We start from the raw sequence: 14,699 nt of genomic DNA, 5'->3' as shown, positions 1-14,699 counted from the left end.
GGCTGGAATCACACGAGCGTTGTGGGGTTTCCAGGTTGTACGGCCGTGTTCCGGTATCATTTTCTCCTGACATTTCGCCTGCATCTGTGGCTGGCATCTTCAGAGGATCCTCTGAAGATGCCAGCCACAGATGCAGGCACAAACATCAGGAGAAAATGCTATTAGAATACAGCCATGCAACCTGGAAACACCACATCACTACAGCTAATAAATGTTTAAAATAAACAAAAGCAAAGGCATGCCACTGGTTGGACTACCCGGTGATTCTAGGTGAAAGTAGCCCTGTCTGGCTACATAGGTGTCTGTCTGGAAAGGCAACAGTTTGGACCACAGGGTGGGTTGCATGCCATTGTGGCTTGTAAACAACTGCTGGAGGAAAAGTTTTGCAGAATGTATAGTCCTGCTGGTCAGGAATCCTTTTCTCTCCCCGCCCCCATGGGGGAACGTTGGGCGGGTTGGCATGGAAATAGCAGGATTGCCAGCTTTAGGTTGGGAAATACCTGCAGATTTGGAGGGGGGGGTGTGGGGGTGGAGGGATCACACTGTGACACGGTGCCAGTAGACTCCATCCTCAATACCAGCCATTTTCTCTGGAAACCAATTGTAACACAGGGAGATCTCCAGGTGCCCGTGGAAGAAGGGCTCCATAGAGCCTTGCTAACTTCCAGGTGGGGCCCAGAGGTTGGAATTAACAATTGTTTACCTGTTGGCAGAGATCAGTTGGGGTGGGGGTCGCCAATGTCATCTTCTCCCCCTTCCCTGGGCAGACCGCCCCCTAAAAAGCGAGCTGAATTTTCCAACCCAGAGTAGGCAAACAGAGTCCCTCCCCGCTTCTCAAAGCCTCTCAAAGGGTCAAACGGGGGTGAAATGCGCCTCCCCACCACAGGGGGAGGCCTACGCTACAGAGGCTCCGTGGGAACGCAGAGACGCATCCTGTTCCGGTCAAGAAGTAAGAAACGCCATAGAGGGGTCGGGCTCAGGCAGCTCCGTGGGGGCCTACGACACCGGAAAGGGCGGGCGTTCCTCTCGCTACCCGTCCAAGACAGTCGTACAAAGCGGACTTAGAACCATAGATATCTCGCAATCTCGAGGGCGGGAGAAGGACCAAAGACTCGCGACTCCTAGAGGGGCCGCCAGCGGGCCAGGCCTCTATTGAGGCCCACAGAAAGAGGACCCCGCGGGGGCTCCTGGACTGTCGCGCTGCGCCTCCGGCACGCCTCTGAATCTTGCGGCGGAAGAAGACTTGACTGGCCGTTCTCAGCTCTACGTGGCGAACTCTATGGTACCACTGCCTTAGAGACTTTGCTTCTTGTAGGAGCTGGTACGCATGCGCCAGAGGTCGGTGAGTCTTAGCCATTGGCCAAGTAAGCCCTATCGGGAAGCGCGCATTATGTCAATAAGGAAGGAGGTGGGAACGATCTCCGTTGCTATGGTCACTGGTAGAAATTTTAGTTGCCAATTCCCAGGTGCAGACTGGAGACCTCCTGGAATTACAGGTGATTTCCTGACGTCAGAGATCAACCCCCTGGAGCAGGGGTCTGCAACCTGCGGCTCTCCAGATGGTCATGGACTACAAATCCCATCAGCCCCTGCCAGGAATTGTAGTCCATTGATCTGGAGAGCCGCAGGTTGCAGACCCCTGGAGGAAATGGCTGCTTTGAAAAGTGCCACAAATGGCACTGTGTCCTGCAAAGGTCCCTTCCTTGTCTTCAACACTGAGATCTCTGAGGATCTGCTAATACTGAGTTGGCAACCCTACCATTCCTTCGCCAGCCATAGGAAGACTTCAGATTAGCATTGCCAACCTCCAGGTGGGGCCCGGAGATGTCCCAGCATTATATGTGATCTCCAGATTACAGCAAAAAGTTAATTTGGGGAAAAGGGCTGCTTCACAGGGCGAGCTCTATGGCATTATACCCAACTTAAACCCTTTCCTTCACAAAACCCTGCGCAGGTTCTGCCCCCAAATCTCTAGGACGTTTCCAATCCATAATTGACAATATTCCTCACCTGAAATATTGTGTACAGTTCTGGGCACAGCAATTCCTGAAGGATATTGACAAGCTGGAGGGCAACCAAAATAGTCAAAGATCTGAAATTCATGCCCAAGAGGAGACACTTAGGGAACTGGGGGTATTAGTTTGGTGAAGAGGTTAAGGGGTGACATGATAACCATGTTTAGATATTTGAAGGGATGCCATGTTGGTGAGGGAGCAAGATTGTTTTCTGCTGCTCCGGAGACTAGGACCAGGAGTAATAAATTCAAGGTGAAAGAAAAAAGATTGCACCTAAACATCAGGGCTGTTTGTCAGTGGAATACACTACCTCAGATTGTGGTGGAGTCTCCTTCTTTGGAGGTTTTTAAAGAGGGGCTCGATGGCCATCTGTCAGGAGTGCTTTAATTGTGCATTGCAGGGGGCTGGACTTGATGGCCCTTGGGGTCTCTTCCAACTTTATGATTCTATGACAGCCCCCAGGAGCACTTGTGTGCTCCTACAGTACTTCCAGCCACTCCCCCTTCCTTTCCCACAGTTGTGTCCTCTCCTAGAGATGTAAACCCTGAATAAAAAACCTGGCAGTTCCCCAAGGGGCAACTGGGGACCCTCACTGCAGGATTCTCTCAGGAGCCGCAGGGAGCTTCCCAGATGCCCATCCCAGTCTGACTCTCAATGCCTCCTGGACCATGTGGGCATAGGGTGTTGGTTTTTCCTGTGGTTGGCCTATCAAGTTGTATCTTTCAGCTTCCCTGGGGAGCCCACTAAGTAGGTAGAGACACCTCCCTCTGTTTACTAGGAATAGGCACTCTGCTGGGAAGTAGTGAGAATAGACAACTAAGCCAAATATTTGATTTAAGCTTAAATGTGTTTGTGTCACAACACGAGGCATGATCCAATTTTTAAAAAGGCAATTTATTATCAAACATTAATGGATACAAAAACAAAATGCCAGCCAGCAAACGTTTGATGCAAAAGTTAAAATATGGCTTTAAAAGATATATCCTGCAAACTTTCCAGAAGCTGAATGAAGTTGCCAGCCTAAGTGGTATGGAAGTTCAGCTAGATCTGAGTCCATCAGTACCTTGGATACCAACCTAGTTGGGGGGGCAGGAAGAGCTTTCTAGAGTCAAAGCTCCTTACACCAGATATGGACATGGATTCCCTAAATAAGGTCTTTGTGACATTTCATATCTGATCTGATGCCAGGAAACCACCCATACAGATTGTGGAGCATATTGTGAAAGGCGGAAGGGCAGGTTTAGACTCCAACATTCTTAAGCTGAACCCCAGAGCCAGGGTAGCTGTGGTAATTTAGGCTAAATATGAACCTCGTATTCTGACCCACATAGGACAGCATTTGAAACTCCCATCCTCAAGGAGAACCCCGTGTAGAGCTCATTGCAGTAGTCAAGTCAGGAAGTTACTGCTTTGCATCAGCATGGCATGGTCAGCTACATTAAGGAAAAGAGCTTTAAGAAGAATACTCTCATATTGAAATGCTGTTAAGGTAGCACAATTCCAGCTAGCAGCTGACATGCATTCAGCTCCATTGCTGCCTTTCCGGCATCCCCCCTGCCCTCTTCTTTCTTCCCTAGTCCTCTACTTTCAACATCCTCTTCGTCCTCCATGGCTTGACCCAGAGTTTGTTTACTTACCTAAACTGATCTGTCTTTTTCCTTACAAAAGCTGTTCTGTCAATGTATTATCATAGAGTTGGAAGAGACCTCAAGGACCATCAAGTCCAACCCCCACCCAGGCAGGAACACATAATCAAAGCACTCCTGACAGATGGCCATCCAGCCTCTCTTTAAAAACCTCCACAAAAGGAGACTCTGCCACACTCCAAGGTACTGCATTCCACTGTCAAACAGTCCTTACTGTCAGGAAGTTCTTCCTAATGTTTAGGTGGAATCTTTTTTCATGCACCTTGAACCCATTACTCTGTGTCCTAGTCTCTGAGACAGCAGAAAACAAGCTTGCTCCCTCTTCAAGACAACATCCCTTCAAATATTTAAACATAGCTATTATGTCCACCCTCAATCTTCGCTTCTCCAGACTAAGCATCCCCAGCTTCCCAAGTCTCTCCTCGTAGGGCATGGATTCCAGTCCTTTTACCATTTTGGTTGCCCTCTTCTGGACCTGTTCCAGCTTGTCAATATCCTTCTTAAATTTCGGTCCCCAGAACTGAACACAGTACTCTAGGTGATGTCTGAACAATGCAGAATAGAGTAGTACAATTACTTCCCTTGATCAAACGCCTTCACGGCCAGAATCAACTGGCTGTTATGGGTTTTCTGAGCTGTGTGCCTGGGGTCTGGTAGTTTTAACTCCTAATGTTTCACGTGCTTGTGGGCAAAATGTTAGGAGCTAAATCTACCAGACCATGGCCCAGAAAATCCACAACAGCCGGTTTGCTGTCAATGTTTTATTATTTGCAGTTTCTCCTTTGAGTAAACAGTGTGTTCCTAAGCGTAGTCTGATGTCAGCTGTTGTGATTTCCTTTTGACAGATAAGAAACATCTTGAGACAGGTTGAGACAAGCATGCAGTTCTGGTGGTTGAGGAAAGTGCCACCTAGTTGTAGCCCATTTAGGGCAATCATGCAGGGTTTTCAAGGCAAGAGATGTTCAGAGGTGGTTTGCCATTCCTAGCTTGCTCATGTACAGTCTGCCCCACCCCCAAAACAGAAAGTATCTGGACACGACAGGGTCATAGTCAGAAGATGCCAGTAGGTTCCAGCCCTAGTGTCTTCCAGTTAAAGTACAGCAGCTTTTTGACAAACACATTTCCCTGCCTAAGACCCTACAGAGCCATTCCTAGTCAGAACAGACAGTCCTGAGCTAGAGGAACTGAGGGTCCAACTCAAAGTAAGGTAACTTTATATGGCTGGCACAGAGTCACATGCAGTTATCCCACAGCTGTGGGGAGCAAGATGTTCTGAGACATTTCTTCTTGGCAATTTCCAGGAGCTGTAGAGATGGAGCCCCTGGCAGCTGGGACCACCTCTGGAGGGAGGAAGAAGTTCACTGTGAAGACCCAGGATGAAGATGACAATGTGGCCCTGGTATAAGGGGCAGGGGGAGTTGGGATGATGTCAGTCTGGGGTCCTTTGCTCTGAGCTCTTACTGGTGCAGCCAACATGGCAGGACTCTGCATTCAAACACCCTTCACATTCTGTTCTCCCATTTCCAGGCACAGCTGCTTTTCAAGCCCTCCTGCACTTCAAGCCCCTCCCCAGCTCCCGAGCCTCCTGCAGGGCCAGAAGGGGCCACCTATGCTGACTACATTGTGGGGCAAGCTACTGACTCCTTGGTTCCCCTTGCAAAGCCAGCAGCAGCTGTGACTGTGGCAGTAACCAGACTTCAGAGCTCCCAGGCTATGCAGACCAACTCCAAAGACAAAGAACTGCCCTTGAACCTTGCACCCAAACCAGGAGCCAAGCACAACTCCATCATTGTTAGTCCTCGCCAGGTGAGAGAAGACAGGGCAGAACAGGAGTGCCCGGCCAGCCTCCTGGTGAGCCAAGTGGTCACTAGTGCTGAGAGGTGTCAAAGTTGAAATCTAGTGGGTGCTGAACTGCACGAGTTCATGACAGGGCTGAGCTTTGACTCCTGGGGTTACAGTTGCTTGGAAATCATTCCTCCTTTCACATGGCTATATTTGAGTCTGGTAGCCCCTAAGAGACCAACAAGATTTTTTTGTTGGGGGGGGGGGCAAGCTTTTGCGAGTCAAAGCCGTTTTTGCCTCATGAAGATACTGTTGCAAGGTAACAGGTACGTCATGACTCTTGAAAGCTCATACCCCAAGAATCTTGTTAGCCTCTTGGACTTGAATTTGGCTGTTCTACTGCAGACCAACATGGCTGCCTCTGAAACTCTCCCTAAGCATTTATGCCTTTTGGCTTCTTGACAATGAGTGGAAAGCATGCTGTATGTGATCAGAGGCCATCTTAATGCTCCATTTGGGCCAGGCGAAGGTTGGGGGTTTCAAGGTCTCCTGATTGTGGAGGGACTATTGAAACTATTCCAGCAGGTCCTGATGAAAGTGTCACCAGGCCAAGCACCAATCATGAGGCTATGCTTTGGCTTCCTCTCCTGTGGGTGGGGGTCTCCTTGCGTGATGCCAGTCCGGTGGCCATGTGTGTTCGTGCTAGGTGGTCTCCCCCATCTTCCTTGTTCCCTGTCAGACCCTGCCGGCCCTTCCTTTCTATCCTCAGAGGGGGAACCCCATCCTGAAGTTTATCTGCAACGTGCCATGGGAGTTTGGTGAGATCGTCCCAGATTACGTCCTGGGCCAGAGCACCTGTGCCCTTTTCCTCAGGTGAGAATCCACACTTAAGTCTCTCTCACACACAGCAGCTGTCCCTGTTCCAGAGTTATTTGGCTGCCTCTCTAGATTAAGGCTGTGTGCTTTCCATTCAAATAATGTGAAATCCAACTCTGCTGCTTGCCTCTGTGGCCAACAACCTTCACCACTCTTTCTTGATGCCTCCCAACGAGTTAGGATCACAGTGGTTTTCCCCTGGCTGGTAGAATTTACAGCTGGGCAAGTGACAATTGCATCTTGGGCCCACCATCAACATAACATAGATTCCCAGTTCTAAGAAATCGGAGTTTAAACCATTAGCTCTTAAAGCCCTAATAGATACACTCAGGTTGAAGAGTTTTTCTGAGGCGGGGGATCACTATTCTGATGACTTTTCATGTGGGGCACGCTGAAGGTCCTTCTCGTGAAGGAGCTGGGTCTTTGGCTTGAACCATCAGCCTGCCCCCGCCCCCCGTGGCTGCTGTATTGGGGGGGCAGGGCATGGGTCCCCAGTCTGATTCAGCAGCTGGCATCGTCGCATGGCATTTCAGGGGGTGGGGGTGCTTGAGCAATGGGAAGCCCCATTAGGAAGATTGATTGACAATCTGTTGAGAAGAACAAAGCCATTCCCTAAAACCTAGGCTCATTCCGCACATGCAGAATAATGCACTTTCAAACTGCTTTCAGTGCTCTTTGAAGCTGTGTGGAACAGCAAAATCCACTTGCAAGCAGTTGTGAAAGTGGTTTGAAAACGCATTATTTTGCGTGTGCGGAAGGGGCCCTAGTCAGTTTGCTTTGGCAAAAGCCCCAAACAAAACCAGACTCTTGTGGCACCTTAACAGGTGCCCTGTTCACCTGAAAGGAAGACTAGGACTCCCCCTGCCCCCAAAAATAAGGGACAGTCGTTCATTTGCATAGTAATAAAAACATCTCCTGTATAACTTTTTTTTGAGGGGGGTGGTCAAAATGGAATTATGCTTGTAGAATCTTTTGGGGCCTAGAGACCCATGGAGCTGGTCCTCATTGGGCAGAAGCGCTATTCTGACACACCCACGCGTTTTTTTCCTGCTTATGCTCTGACTGGTATCCATCTCGCTCTGCCTCCCATAGCCTCCGCTACCACCACCTGAAGCCCAACTACATCCACGAACGCCTCCAGTCGCTGGGCAAAACCTACATGCTGCAGGTGCTACTGATTCAGGTTGATGTGGTGAGAGACGGGGAGCCTCTAACTGCTCACTCCTGCCCTGTGCAGATGTCCTCAGTCCTGGGGGGCTTCTGCATTCTTGGTGCTGCTGCTGGAATCTCTTCTCCCCTCCCCTGCTTGCTCCTCCAGACCTGGCTGGCTCAGTTTGCCCCCTTGCTTTCTTTAGAAAGACCCACACCAGGCACTGAAGGAACTGGCAAAGATCTGCATCCTGGCAGACTGCACCCTGGTCCTGGCATGGAGGTGAGGGCAAAAACTCTGGCAGGAGCTGGTGATGGGAGACATTCGCTGCACAACCAATAGAAGACCTACACTGACCAGTGGGTGGGAGAGGGGCAGAACTGTACCGTAACCATCTCATCCTGCTTGCTGGGCCCCCGAGAACTGCCATTCAGGGCGTAGCAACACAGGATGCTGTCCTCACATCCTTCCAGGTTTGTGCAGTCAGGCTCACTTGATGAGTTCTGTGCTTAATTAATCAACTCACTTTCCTGGCAAGCACAAGCCCTGCTCCGATTGGGACTATGGGGTATAGGGAGAGGGATCTAATCCCTCGCATACACTTTCCCCTGCCTGGAAGGGCTCCGGGGAGCTGTGCTTTCCCTCACAAGGGAATCCTTTACTTTGAAGAGTGACGCAGCCGACAGCAGCACATCCTTGGCTTTTTCTTTTCTCTTTTTCTACCATCTGCAGCGCAGAGGAAGCTGGTCGCTACCTTGAAACATACAAGGCTTACGAACAGAAGCCAGCAGATCTGCTGAAGGAGAAAGTGGACCAGAATTACTTGTCTCGAGTAAGAACCCCCTTAGATCCTTTGGCTTTCCTCATGGCTCAAAGCAGCTTACAAGGATAGTTAAAAACATTTCCAACTCAACAGACCCCAGATCTTTGTGGCGAGACAGCTGGGGGCCCAGGCCCAGGGTCATTGGGACCTTAGAATCATGGAGACCAGAAGGGCTATCCAGTCCAACCTCCTGCCATGCAGGAAGACACAATCAAAGCACTCCTGACAGAAAGGCACCCGGCCTCTTTAAACATCTCCAAAGACTTCAGTTGTACCTTGTCTGGCATCTGACTCCATTTCCCACAAGATGGGCCTACATGGCTTCTCCTGACTGGACAGAGGAAGGACAGTCATTGATGGGCCCAGTGCTCCCTGCACCCCCTGGCCCCGACACCTGTTCCCTAGTTCTGCTCCTTTGTGGTGTCACTGGCCCACAAAATCCAGTGTAGCTTTTCTGCCTCTCTGAGGCCTCAGAGTTCTTGCCAGGGATTTGGCAGGGAGATAAAGCTTTGCCAGAGGTCAGGTGCTGAGGCAGTTCTGCTCTCTTTCCAGGTGACTGACTGCCTGACCAGTGTGAAGTCAGTGAACAAAACAGACACACTGACCCTCCTCTCCACTTTTGCAGTAAGCAGCTTCTCTTTCTTCTGGGGGGCCACGCAGAGGGGAGACCCACGAATTGCCTTGCAGAAAAGGACAGATTCACATCGCACTCCTTTCAGACTCATCCCTTCTCCTCCCTGCTACTTCATTCCCAAAGAAATTTCTGGATCCCATCCCCGCCACCCTCTGAAGCCCAGAATGGAACAGGGGAGTGCACCAAGTCAACTCAGAGGATTAAGTTGTCACCCTTGAAATAGGTTCTGGAGCTGAGCCTTGTCTGTGGTGGGAAGGGCCATCAAGGCGCGGCTGACTCACGCGATCCCTCGTGGGGTTTTCAAGGCAAGTGACACACTCAGGGTGTTTGCCTTGTGTGCCTCTGTATCGCAACCCTGGTCTCTCACTAAGCACTAACCATAGCTAACTGTGCTTAGCTTACCAGATCTGACAAGATCAAGCCAGCCTGAACAGTCGTCAAAAGATGAGCAGAGGTGGCTGACCATCGCCTGCCTCTGCAAAGCAACCCCAGACTCTCTTGGTGGTCTCCAGTCTAAATAGTAACCAAGGCTGGCCTGACTTGACCTCTAAGAGTTTACACAATCAGGTAGTCTGGGCCATCCAGATCAGGACTAGGCCCTGGGGTACACTCAATCCTGGCTTAGCCCTCTACCCCACCTCTCAGTATCCACATTCCTTTTACCATCCAGAACCCTTGACCTGTGCTAGGTTCTGTCCTCCTTGCCCTGTTTAATTTCAAAGTCTTCTCTTGCCTTGCAGTCCCTGGCCAGTTTAGGTGATGCCTCCAGGGAAGAGCTGTCCCTCTGCCCAGGGATTGGACCCCTGAAGGTAATGTGGGAATCTGGGCCCCACCCCCAAATGCATCTCCCTGTCTTCTCAGGGGCTTTTCAGAGCTTCCTAGGAATTGGGGTCCTCCCGCTCCCATGACTCAGCAATAGGCCGGAGTATTTGTGAGTGGAATGAGGGGGCTCCAGAGCAGCAGCATCATTGGAGGCCCCTGTTCAGCCCATGCAGCCCAGTAGGGTTCTCCCCTTGGAGCCAAGGGAATTTGGGGGTAAAAAAAACCTGGACAGAATATGGTAGAATGTTGAGGGGGAGGGCTTCTCTGTGGGTGGAAAACAAGCTGGGGAGTGGGTAGGAGGTACCCCCCACTCCAGGCCAAATGCAGTGACACCCCTCCCCTACCCCCAAAAAAGATCCACTGCTGGATTTCCAGTCCACTTTCTCTGTGTAGAATCAGCTGTTCTTTGCACCCACACTCCTACCCAAGCTGGGGGAAACGCAAAGGCCTCCCCTCTTGAGTCTGCAGGTTGTCACCATGGAGGCAGAGATCAGCTGGGGGATCCCTGAGAAGCAGAGAAGGGCATGAAGGAATTTAAACACCACCCTTGTGCACACACATTCGTGTGTGCAGGTGTGTGTGTCTCTTGCAGCTTCTACAAACGGGGGGGAGGGGGGTCGCAAAGATGCAGTCCTGCCTGCGAAGGCGGCCTGCAGGAACGCTGCTCCTTCCATCCTTCCTTTTCTCTGCTGCTTCTACTTTCCTTCCAGGCCAAGAGGCTCTTTGATATCCTTCACGAACCGTTTCTCAAAGTCCCCAAATGAGCAGAGGACTCCCTGACCAGGCAAGTGGCAAACGAAAGGCACATGCGCTTTGGGGCAGGTCTGGTTCCCCCTCCCTGCCCAAGCAGCCCCTCACCAGCAAAGTCTTCTGGAAAGCGAACAGGCTGGGCTGAAGCCAGTTCCTGAAGGGGAAGCCATCTTCTGCCTGTGGCCAGCAGGAATTAAATGAGCACATCACACCATGCAATAAAAGGACTACAATTGGCAAAATCTCTGAAACAGCTGGTTGTGGTTGTTGTTGGGGGGTGGCGTGGGGGGCAAAGCAAGTACAGCCTGTCAGGGGAAGGCACTTACCCCTAAGAGGCAGAGTGGCTCCCAGCCCTGAACCCTTCAGCTGCAAACTGCAGAAGTAACTCACCTTCCCTCTCTGCCATGCAGGCCTGCAGATAAATTTCCAACCAAGTGCCAAAGTGCTTCATGCAAATCCCAGCAGCGCCCCCAACAAATAAGCAGCTGTTCTTGAATGGAGACAGGAAGCAGTTTAGAGCAGGTGGCAGGGAGTGGGCTCACAGTGCCACAGACTGGCCTGGGGTCCCCTGAAAACTCCAGCGAGACACAACCGACCAGGCGGCTTTAGAAATTGATGTTTTATGGGCAAGAACTTCAGTATAGTCAGTAGTAATAGTCAGCGTCCAGCACAAGCCAGCTCTGAGCAATCTGCTTGATGGCACCACAGAAACCAGCAGGATTAGCCCCCTTCTCCCCCACTCAAAACTCCCCCTAAAAAAACAGGCAAGTTGGCCAGACAGTTCTCCCAGGAAGGGCTTTTGTTCTCTTTTAAAATACAAGGGCCATTCCATTAGCAGCAATGCAGTCTATGAAGAGTCTCTTACTAGCACCAGAGGACAGGCCCTGTTCAGCAGAACAGCTGCATGAGATCAAAGGCCAGACGGGGGGGGGGGATGTCTGCCCCTCAGCAAGGGGGCTGGCTCCAGTCACGCTCTGGCAAGTGGCACCCCACCCCCTCAGCCCTACTCAACAGCCTCTTGCCTGGGACGCTTTTTCTTCTTGGGCTTGCGGCTCAGCAGCTCCATAGCTGGCTTAGTCGCCTGCCCTCCTCCTCCCCCCCAGAGGGGGGTGCCCAGCTGAGCCCAGCTCTCTACCTCCAGCAGGGCAGGCTGCTCTCCCAGCTCCAGGGCACCCTCCTCTGGGTTCTCCTTTTTCTTGGCTTTATGATCTGAGCTACCCACTCCAGGTTCCTCCTGGACCAACACCAGGCAGCCCTCATGGGAGGCCCCCAGGCCGCTGAGGTCCCACTGCGCCCCAGCAGCTTCTTCCTTGTTGGAGGCGGGCTCAATTGGCACTGCCTTCTCATTCCTTTTCCCCTTGTTTGTGAGCTGAGTCATTTCTTCCATCCCTAGGAGACTGCCCGCTCCTGCCTGGGGCTCAAAATCCCCTCCCACACAGGGGCTTACATCTAGCAGTCCCCCTTCCACTTCCCCCATTTTGTCCTTCACTTCTCGGTCCCTTTTCTTCTTCTTGCTTCTGGGATCCAGATTTTCTGGCTCACTAGAGAGGAAACTGTGCAGGGCAGCAGGGCCAGAACTTGGCTGGGAGCTGACTGCCCAAGGGATTGTCACGTTCTGGAGTGGGTGTGCGGCCTCTGCCTCTTCCCTGCTCTTGTCCTTCAGTTCTCCGGCCTTCTTCCTTTTCTTCCTTCTTCTGGGACCTGCAGCCTCCACCTTACTGGAGAGGAGGCCGTCCTGGGCAAAGGCTGCAGAGTTTGGCTGAGCCTCTGGGAAGGAGGTGGCTGCCCCCTCCTGCTCGTGCCAGTGCCATTGCCTGGCCTCTGCCTCCATCTCCTTCAGTTCTCCCTCCTTCCTTTTCTTCTTCTTCTTCTTCTTTCTGGGACCAGCAACTTCCACCTCACCAGAGAGGAGGCCGTTCTGGGCAAAGGCTGCAGAACTTGGCTGTGAGCCATTTGCCAGTGGGGCTGCCACATGCTGCTGACGGGCCTCTGCCTTGCCAGCCCCTGAGGCTACCTCCAAAGGCATCCCGAAGAGAGCCAGATCTTCCTCATAGTCCTCCTTTCCAAGCCGGTGCTTCTTTTTCGTCTTCTTCTTCTTCCTGGGTGGTTCCTCCGCTGCTCTGGCCAGCAAAGATCCCTCTGTGCGGTTCCCAAAAGGCAGGAAACGCTGCCGGAGCCCTCCTGGGATCTGCGGGGCTGGTCTGGCCACCACCGGGAAAAGGGACTGGCTGTTGCTGGAACCCCCATATTTCTCACAGATGCTCAGTGAGCTGCTGAAAGGGATGGAGCAGGTGAGGTGGTCCCCATGGCCCAAAGGAAGCAGCAACTGGGCACCGCCAAGATGCTCCAGAGTTGTTTGAATATGGAAGGTCTTCTTTGCGCTGTCCGGCTGCGATGCCTTCAGAGTTTGGAAGCCCAGCAAAGGCACAGAGTGACCACTGAGGCTGGGGAGAAACAGTTTAAAGTTACCAACACCGCGTGAAGCAACAGCTGCTGCCCCTTCCTCCAGGCCACTGGATTGGCTCCGCCTTACAATCCCCAAGCATGTCACGTACACCCCCCACCCCACTGCCTATTACAAGTAGCAGCACACTGTCCCACTTGGAGTCCTGCCCTTCTACAGAACACCCCCCATTGCCCCCATCCCCTGCCCCTCCCCAGTCAAAGGTCCAGTGCACACCAAAACCCACCTTTCCGGACTGAAGCTGGCAGGGGCTCGGATCAGCCACAATTCTTTGGAAGAGCCCTCCAGCATCTCTTGGGCAAGAGGCAGCCCAGAGCAGAACGGACTGGCTGAGAAATCTGCGGGGCGCTTAAAGCGTGGAGGACCTGTGGACAGAGGAAATGGGAGGAATAGGAGACACGCACACACCCGCAAGAGAACCGAGTCCCCCCCTCCCCCGATCCCTAGTGAGGAAGCAGAGAGCCACAGACATGCAATTTCACTCGTTGCCGGCTAGTCGTGCCGTGTTGGAGCAACAACAAACGCCCCTCCCAACCCCATCACTGAACCCCAGCAACGAGTGTTGGGGACTCCTCTCTAATGGGGTCTCTGCCTCCTCCCACCACCAGATCGAAACATGGCTTTGCCTACCGACTGCAGACCCACTTCAAGCTGGGGCGGACGAGAGAGCTGAGCTAGGCCAGCTCTCGGTTTCGCCGGCAACAGTAGTGGCCTTGCGGGGCTGTGGGGCGCGTCTCTCAGAAATGGCCTCATTCCAAGCCTCCCGCCTCGAGGGAGCAAAGGGACACCTTACCCAACCCCCCTCCGGAGCCGCTTCAGTAGCTGGCTGTCCAAGGCGAGAGCATGTCTGCCTCCCCTCCTCCCTCTTCCGCAACCCCCCACAGCAGCGGTCTGCTGCAAATGTTTGTACCCAGAGGTACACTGCCTCCGCAGCTGGAGGCTCCATAAAGCCAGCAGCCTGGGGAAGCGCGACCTCCCCGGTGCCTCCTCGTCGCACAGGCCCGGCACGCTCACCTTTCGAAACCTCCATGCTCACGTGCGCCGCCGTTTCCGGCTTCTCCTGGGCGCGCCCATTCCACACACGGGAAGGGGGGCGCCGCCGCCTCGTGCTCACGCTGGGAGATCTTGCGTGGTGACGTCATCGGCTCCCCCCGCACTGCTGGAGTGGGCCAGGCTCGCTTCTTAAAGAGGAAGCGGGCCCTTTCTATGCCGTCCACGCCCCTTGGGCTGCCCGTGACTCTGAGCAGTTGGAGGGAGGCGGGGGTGGAACCCTTGACCCCACGGCCCTCGTGGTGCTCCTCCGGAGGACCTGTGGCTGGCCATTGGGCGAAGCCGGACACTGTCCGTGGTGGATGCCCAGCCCAGGGACGTCCGGCTCAGATGTGGGTTGTGGGAGTTTTTGTTGTTTTAAACCGTCTATTTCAGACGGCAAAACAATCATCCTGGTTATACTACAAAAATGCCCCACTAGAACATACCAAACTGCAAGACATTCTAATGGAAAACCTAAAATGGGTGGATTCCACTCAACACATGCAAATCCCGCAAATTGCACTCTGAACACTTCACCAGTGCAAATGGTTCTTTCTCCCACCATGGACATTCCACAGGTATACTCCACTTGCTTTACTGCCATCAGATCCTCTGAAGATGCCGGCCACAGATGCAGGCGCAACGTCAGGAGAAAATGCTACTGGAACACGGCCAGACAGCCCGGAAACCACACAGCACCCTGGG

The 14,699-nt window shown here is 52.7% G+C and overlaps 2 protein-coding genes across 8 annotated transcripts; one reads left to right on the top strand and one right to left on the bottom strand.

Annotated features, from left to right (window-relative positions):
- Positions 1-983: 983 nt before the first annotated feature.
- On the top strand, positions 984-10,749 carry ERCC1 (ERCC excision repair 1, endonuclease non-catalytic subunit). Of its 6 annotated transcripts, XM_048499349.1 has the most exons (11): positions 1,381-1,496; positions 4,963-5,060; positions 5,189-5,467; positions 6,183-6,316; positions 7,412-7,511; positions 7,675-7,751; positions 8,202-8,301; positions 8,845-8,916; positions 9,150-9,231; positions 9,667-9,735; positions 10,459-10,749. In XM_048499349.1, the coding sequence occupies exons 1-10, from the start codon at positions 1,391-1,393 to the stop codon at positions 9,684-9,686; spliced, it is 1,068 nt and encodes a 355-aa protein (XP_048355306.1). In that variant the 5' UTR covers positions 1,381-1,390; the 3' UTR covers positions 9,687-9,735; positions 10,459-10,749. The 6 variants fall into 6 exon arrangements, with proteins under 6 accessions (XP_048355309.1, XP_048355306.1, XP_048355307.1 ...); XM_048499352.1 differs by lacking the exons at positions 1,381-1,496; positions 9,150-9,231 and adding an exon at positions 984-1,342; XM_048499350.1 differs by lacking the exon at positions 9,150-9,231 and having other exon boundaries at positions 1,387-1,496; positions 7,412-7,487.
- A 353-nt stretch (positions 10,750-11,102) lies between these two features.
- Positions 11,103-14,108, bottom strand: POLR1G (RNA polymerase I subunit G). Of its 2 annotated transcripts, none has more exons than XM_048499324.1 (3): positions 13,977-14,108; positions 13,189-13,327; positions 11,103-12,942 (listed from the first exon to the last, which is right to left on the bottom strand). In XM_048499324.1, exons 1-3 carry the CDS (start codon positions 13,990-13,992, stop codon positions 11,502-11,504), a joined length of 1,596 nt encoding a protein of 531 aa, XP_048355281.1. In that variant the 5' UTR covers positions 13,993-14,108; the 3' UTR covers positions 11,103-11,501. The 2 variants fall into 2 exon arrangements, with proteins under 2 accessions (XP_048355281.1, XP_048355282.1); XM_048499325.1 differs by lacking the exon at positions 13,977-14,108 and adding an exon at positions 13,593-13,727.
- Between the last annotated feature and the right edge of the window lie 591 nt (positions 14,109-14,699).

The sequence above is a fragment of the Sphaerodactylus townsendi genome, linkage group LG06 (assembly GCF_021028975.2).
Source record: "Sphaerodactylus townsendi isolate TG3544 linkage group LG06, MPM_Stown_v2.3, whole genome shotgun sequence".
Lineage (NCBI taxonomy): Eukaryota > Metazoa > Chordata > Lepidosauria > Squamata > Sphaerodactylidae > Sphaerodactylus > Sphaerodactylus townsendi.
The sequence above is the reverse complement of the archived record's forward strand: the minus strand, read 5'-3'. Positions and strand labels throughout refer to the sequence as shown.

Excerpts from the sequence above, each read along its gene's own strand:
- ERCC1 (XM_048499348.1), top strand. The coding sequence starts at position 1,391 with ATGTCAATAAGGAAGGAGGTGGGAACGATCTCCGTTGCTATGGTCACT. Across the intron at positions 5,061-5,188 it reads AAGATGACAATGTGGCCCTG|GCACAGCTGCTTTTCAAGCC; the intron begins GTATAAGGGGCA and ends TCCCATTTCCAG. Across the intron at positions 7,752-8,201 it reads ACCCTGGTCCTGGCATGGAG|CGCAGAGGAAGCTGGTCGCT; the intron begins GTGAGGGCAAAA and ends TACCATCTGCAG.
- POLR1G (XM_048499324.1), bottom strand. Across the intron at positions 12,943-13,188 it reads GCCAGCTTCAGTCCGGAAAG|CCTCAGTGGTCACTCTGTGC; the intron begins GTGGGTTTTGGT and ends GTTTCTCCCCAG.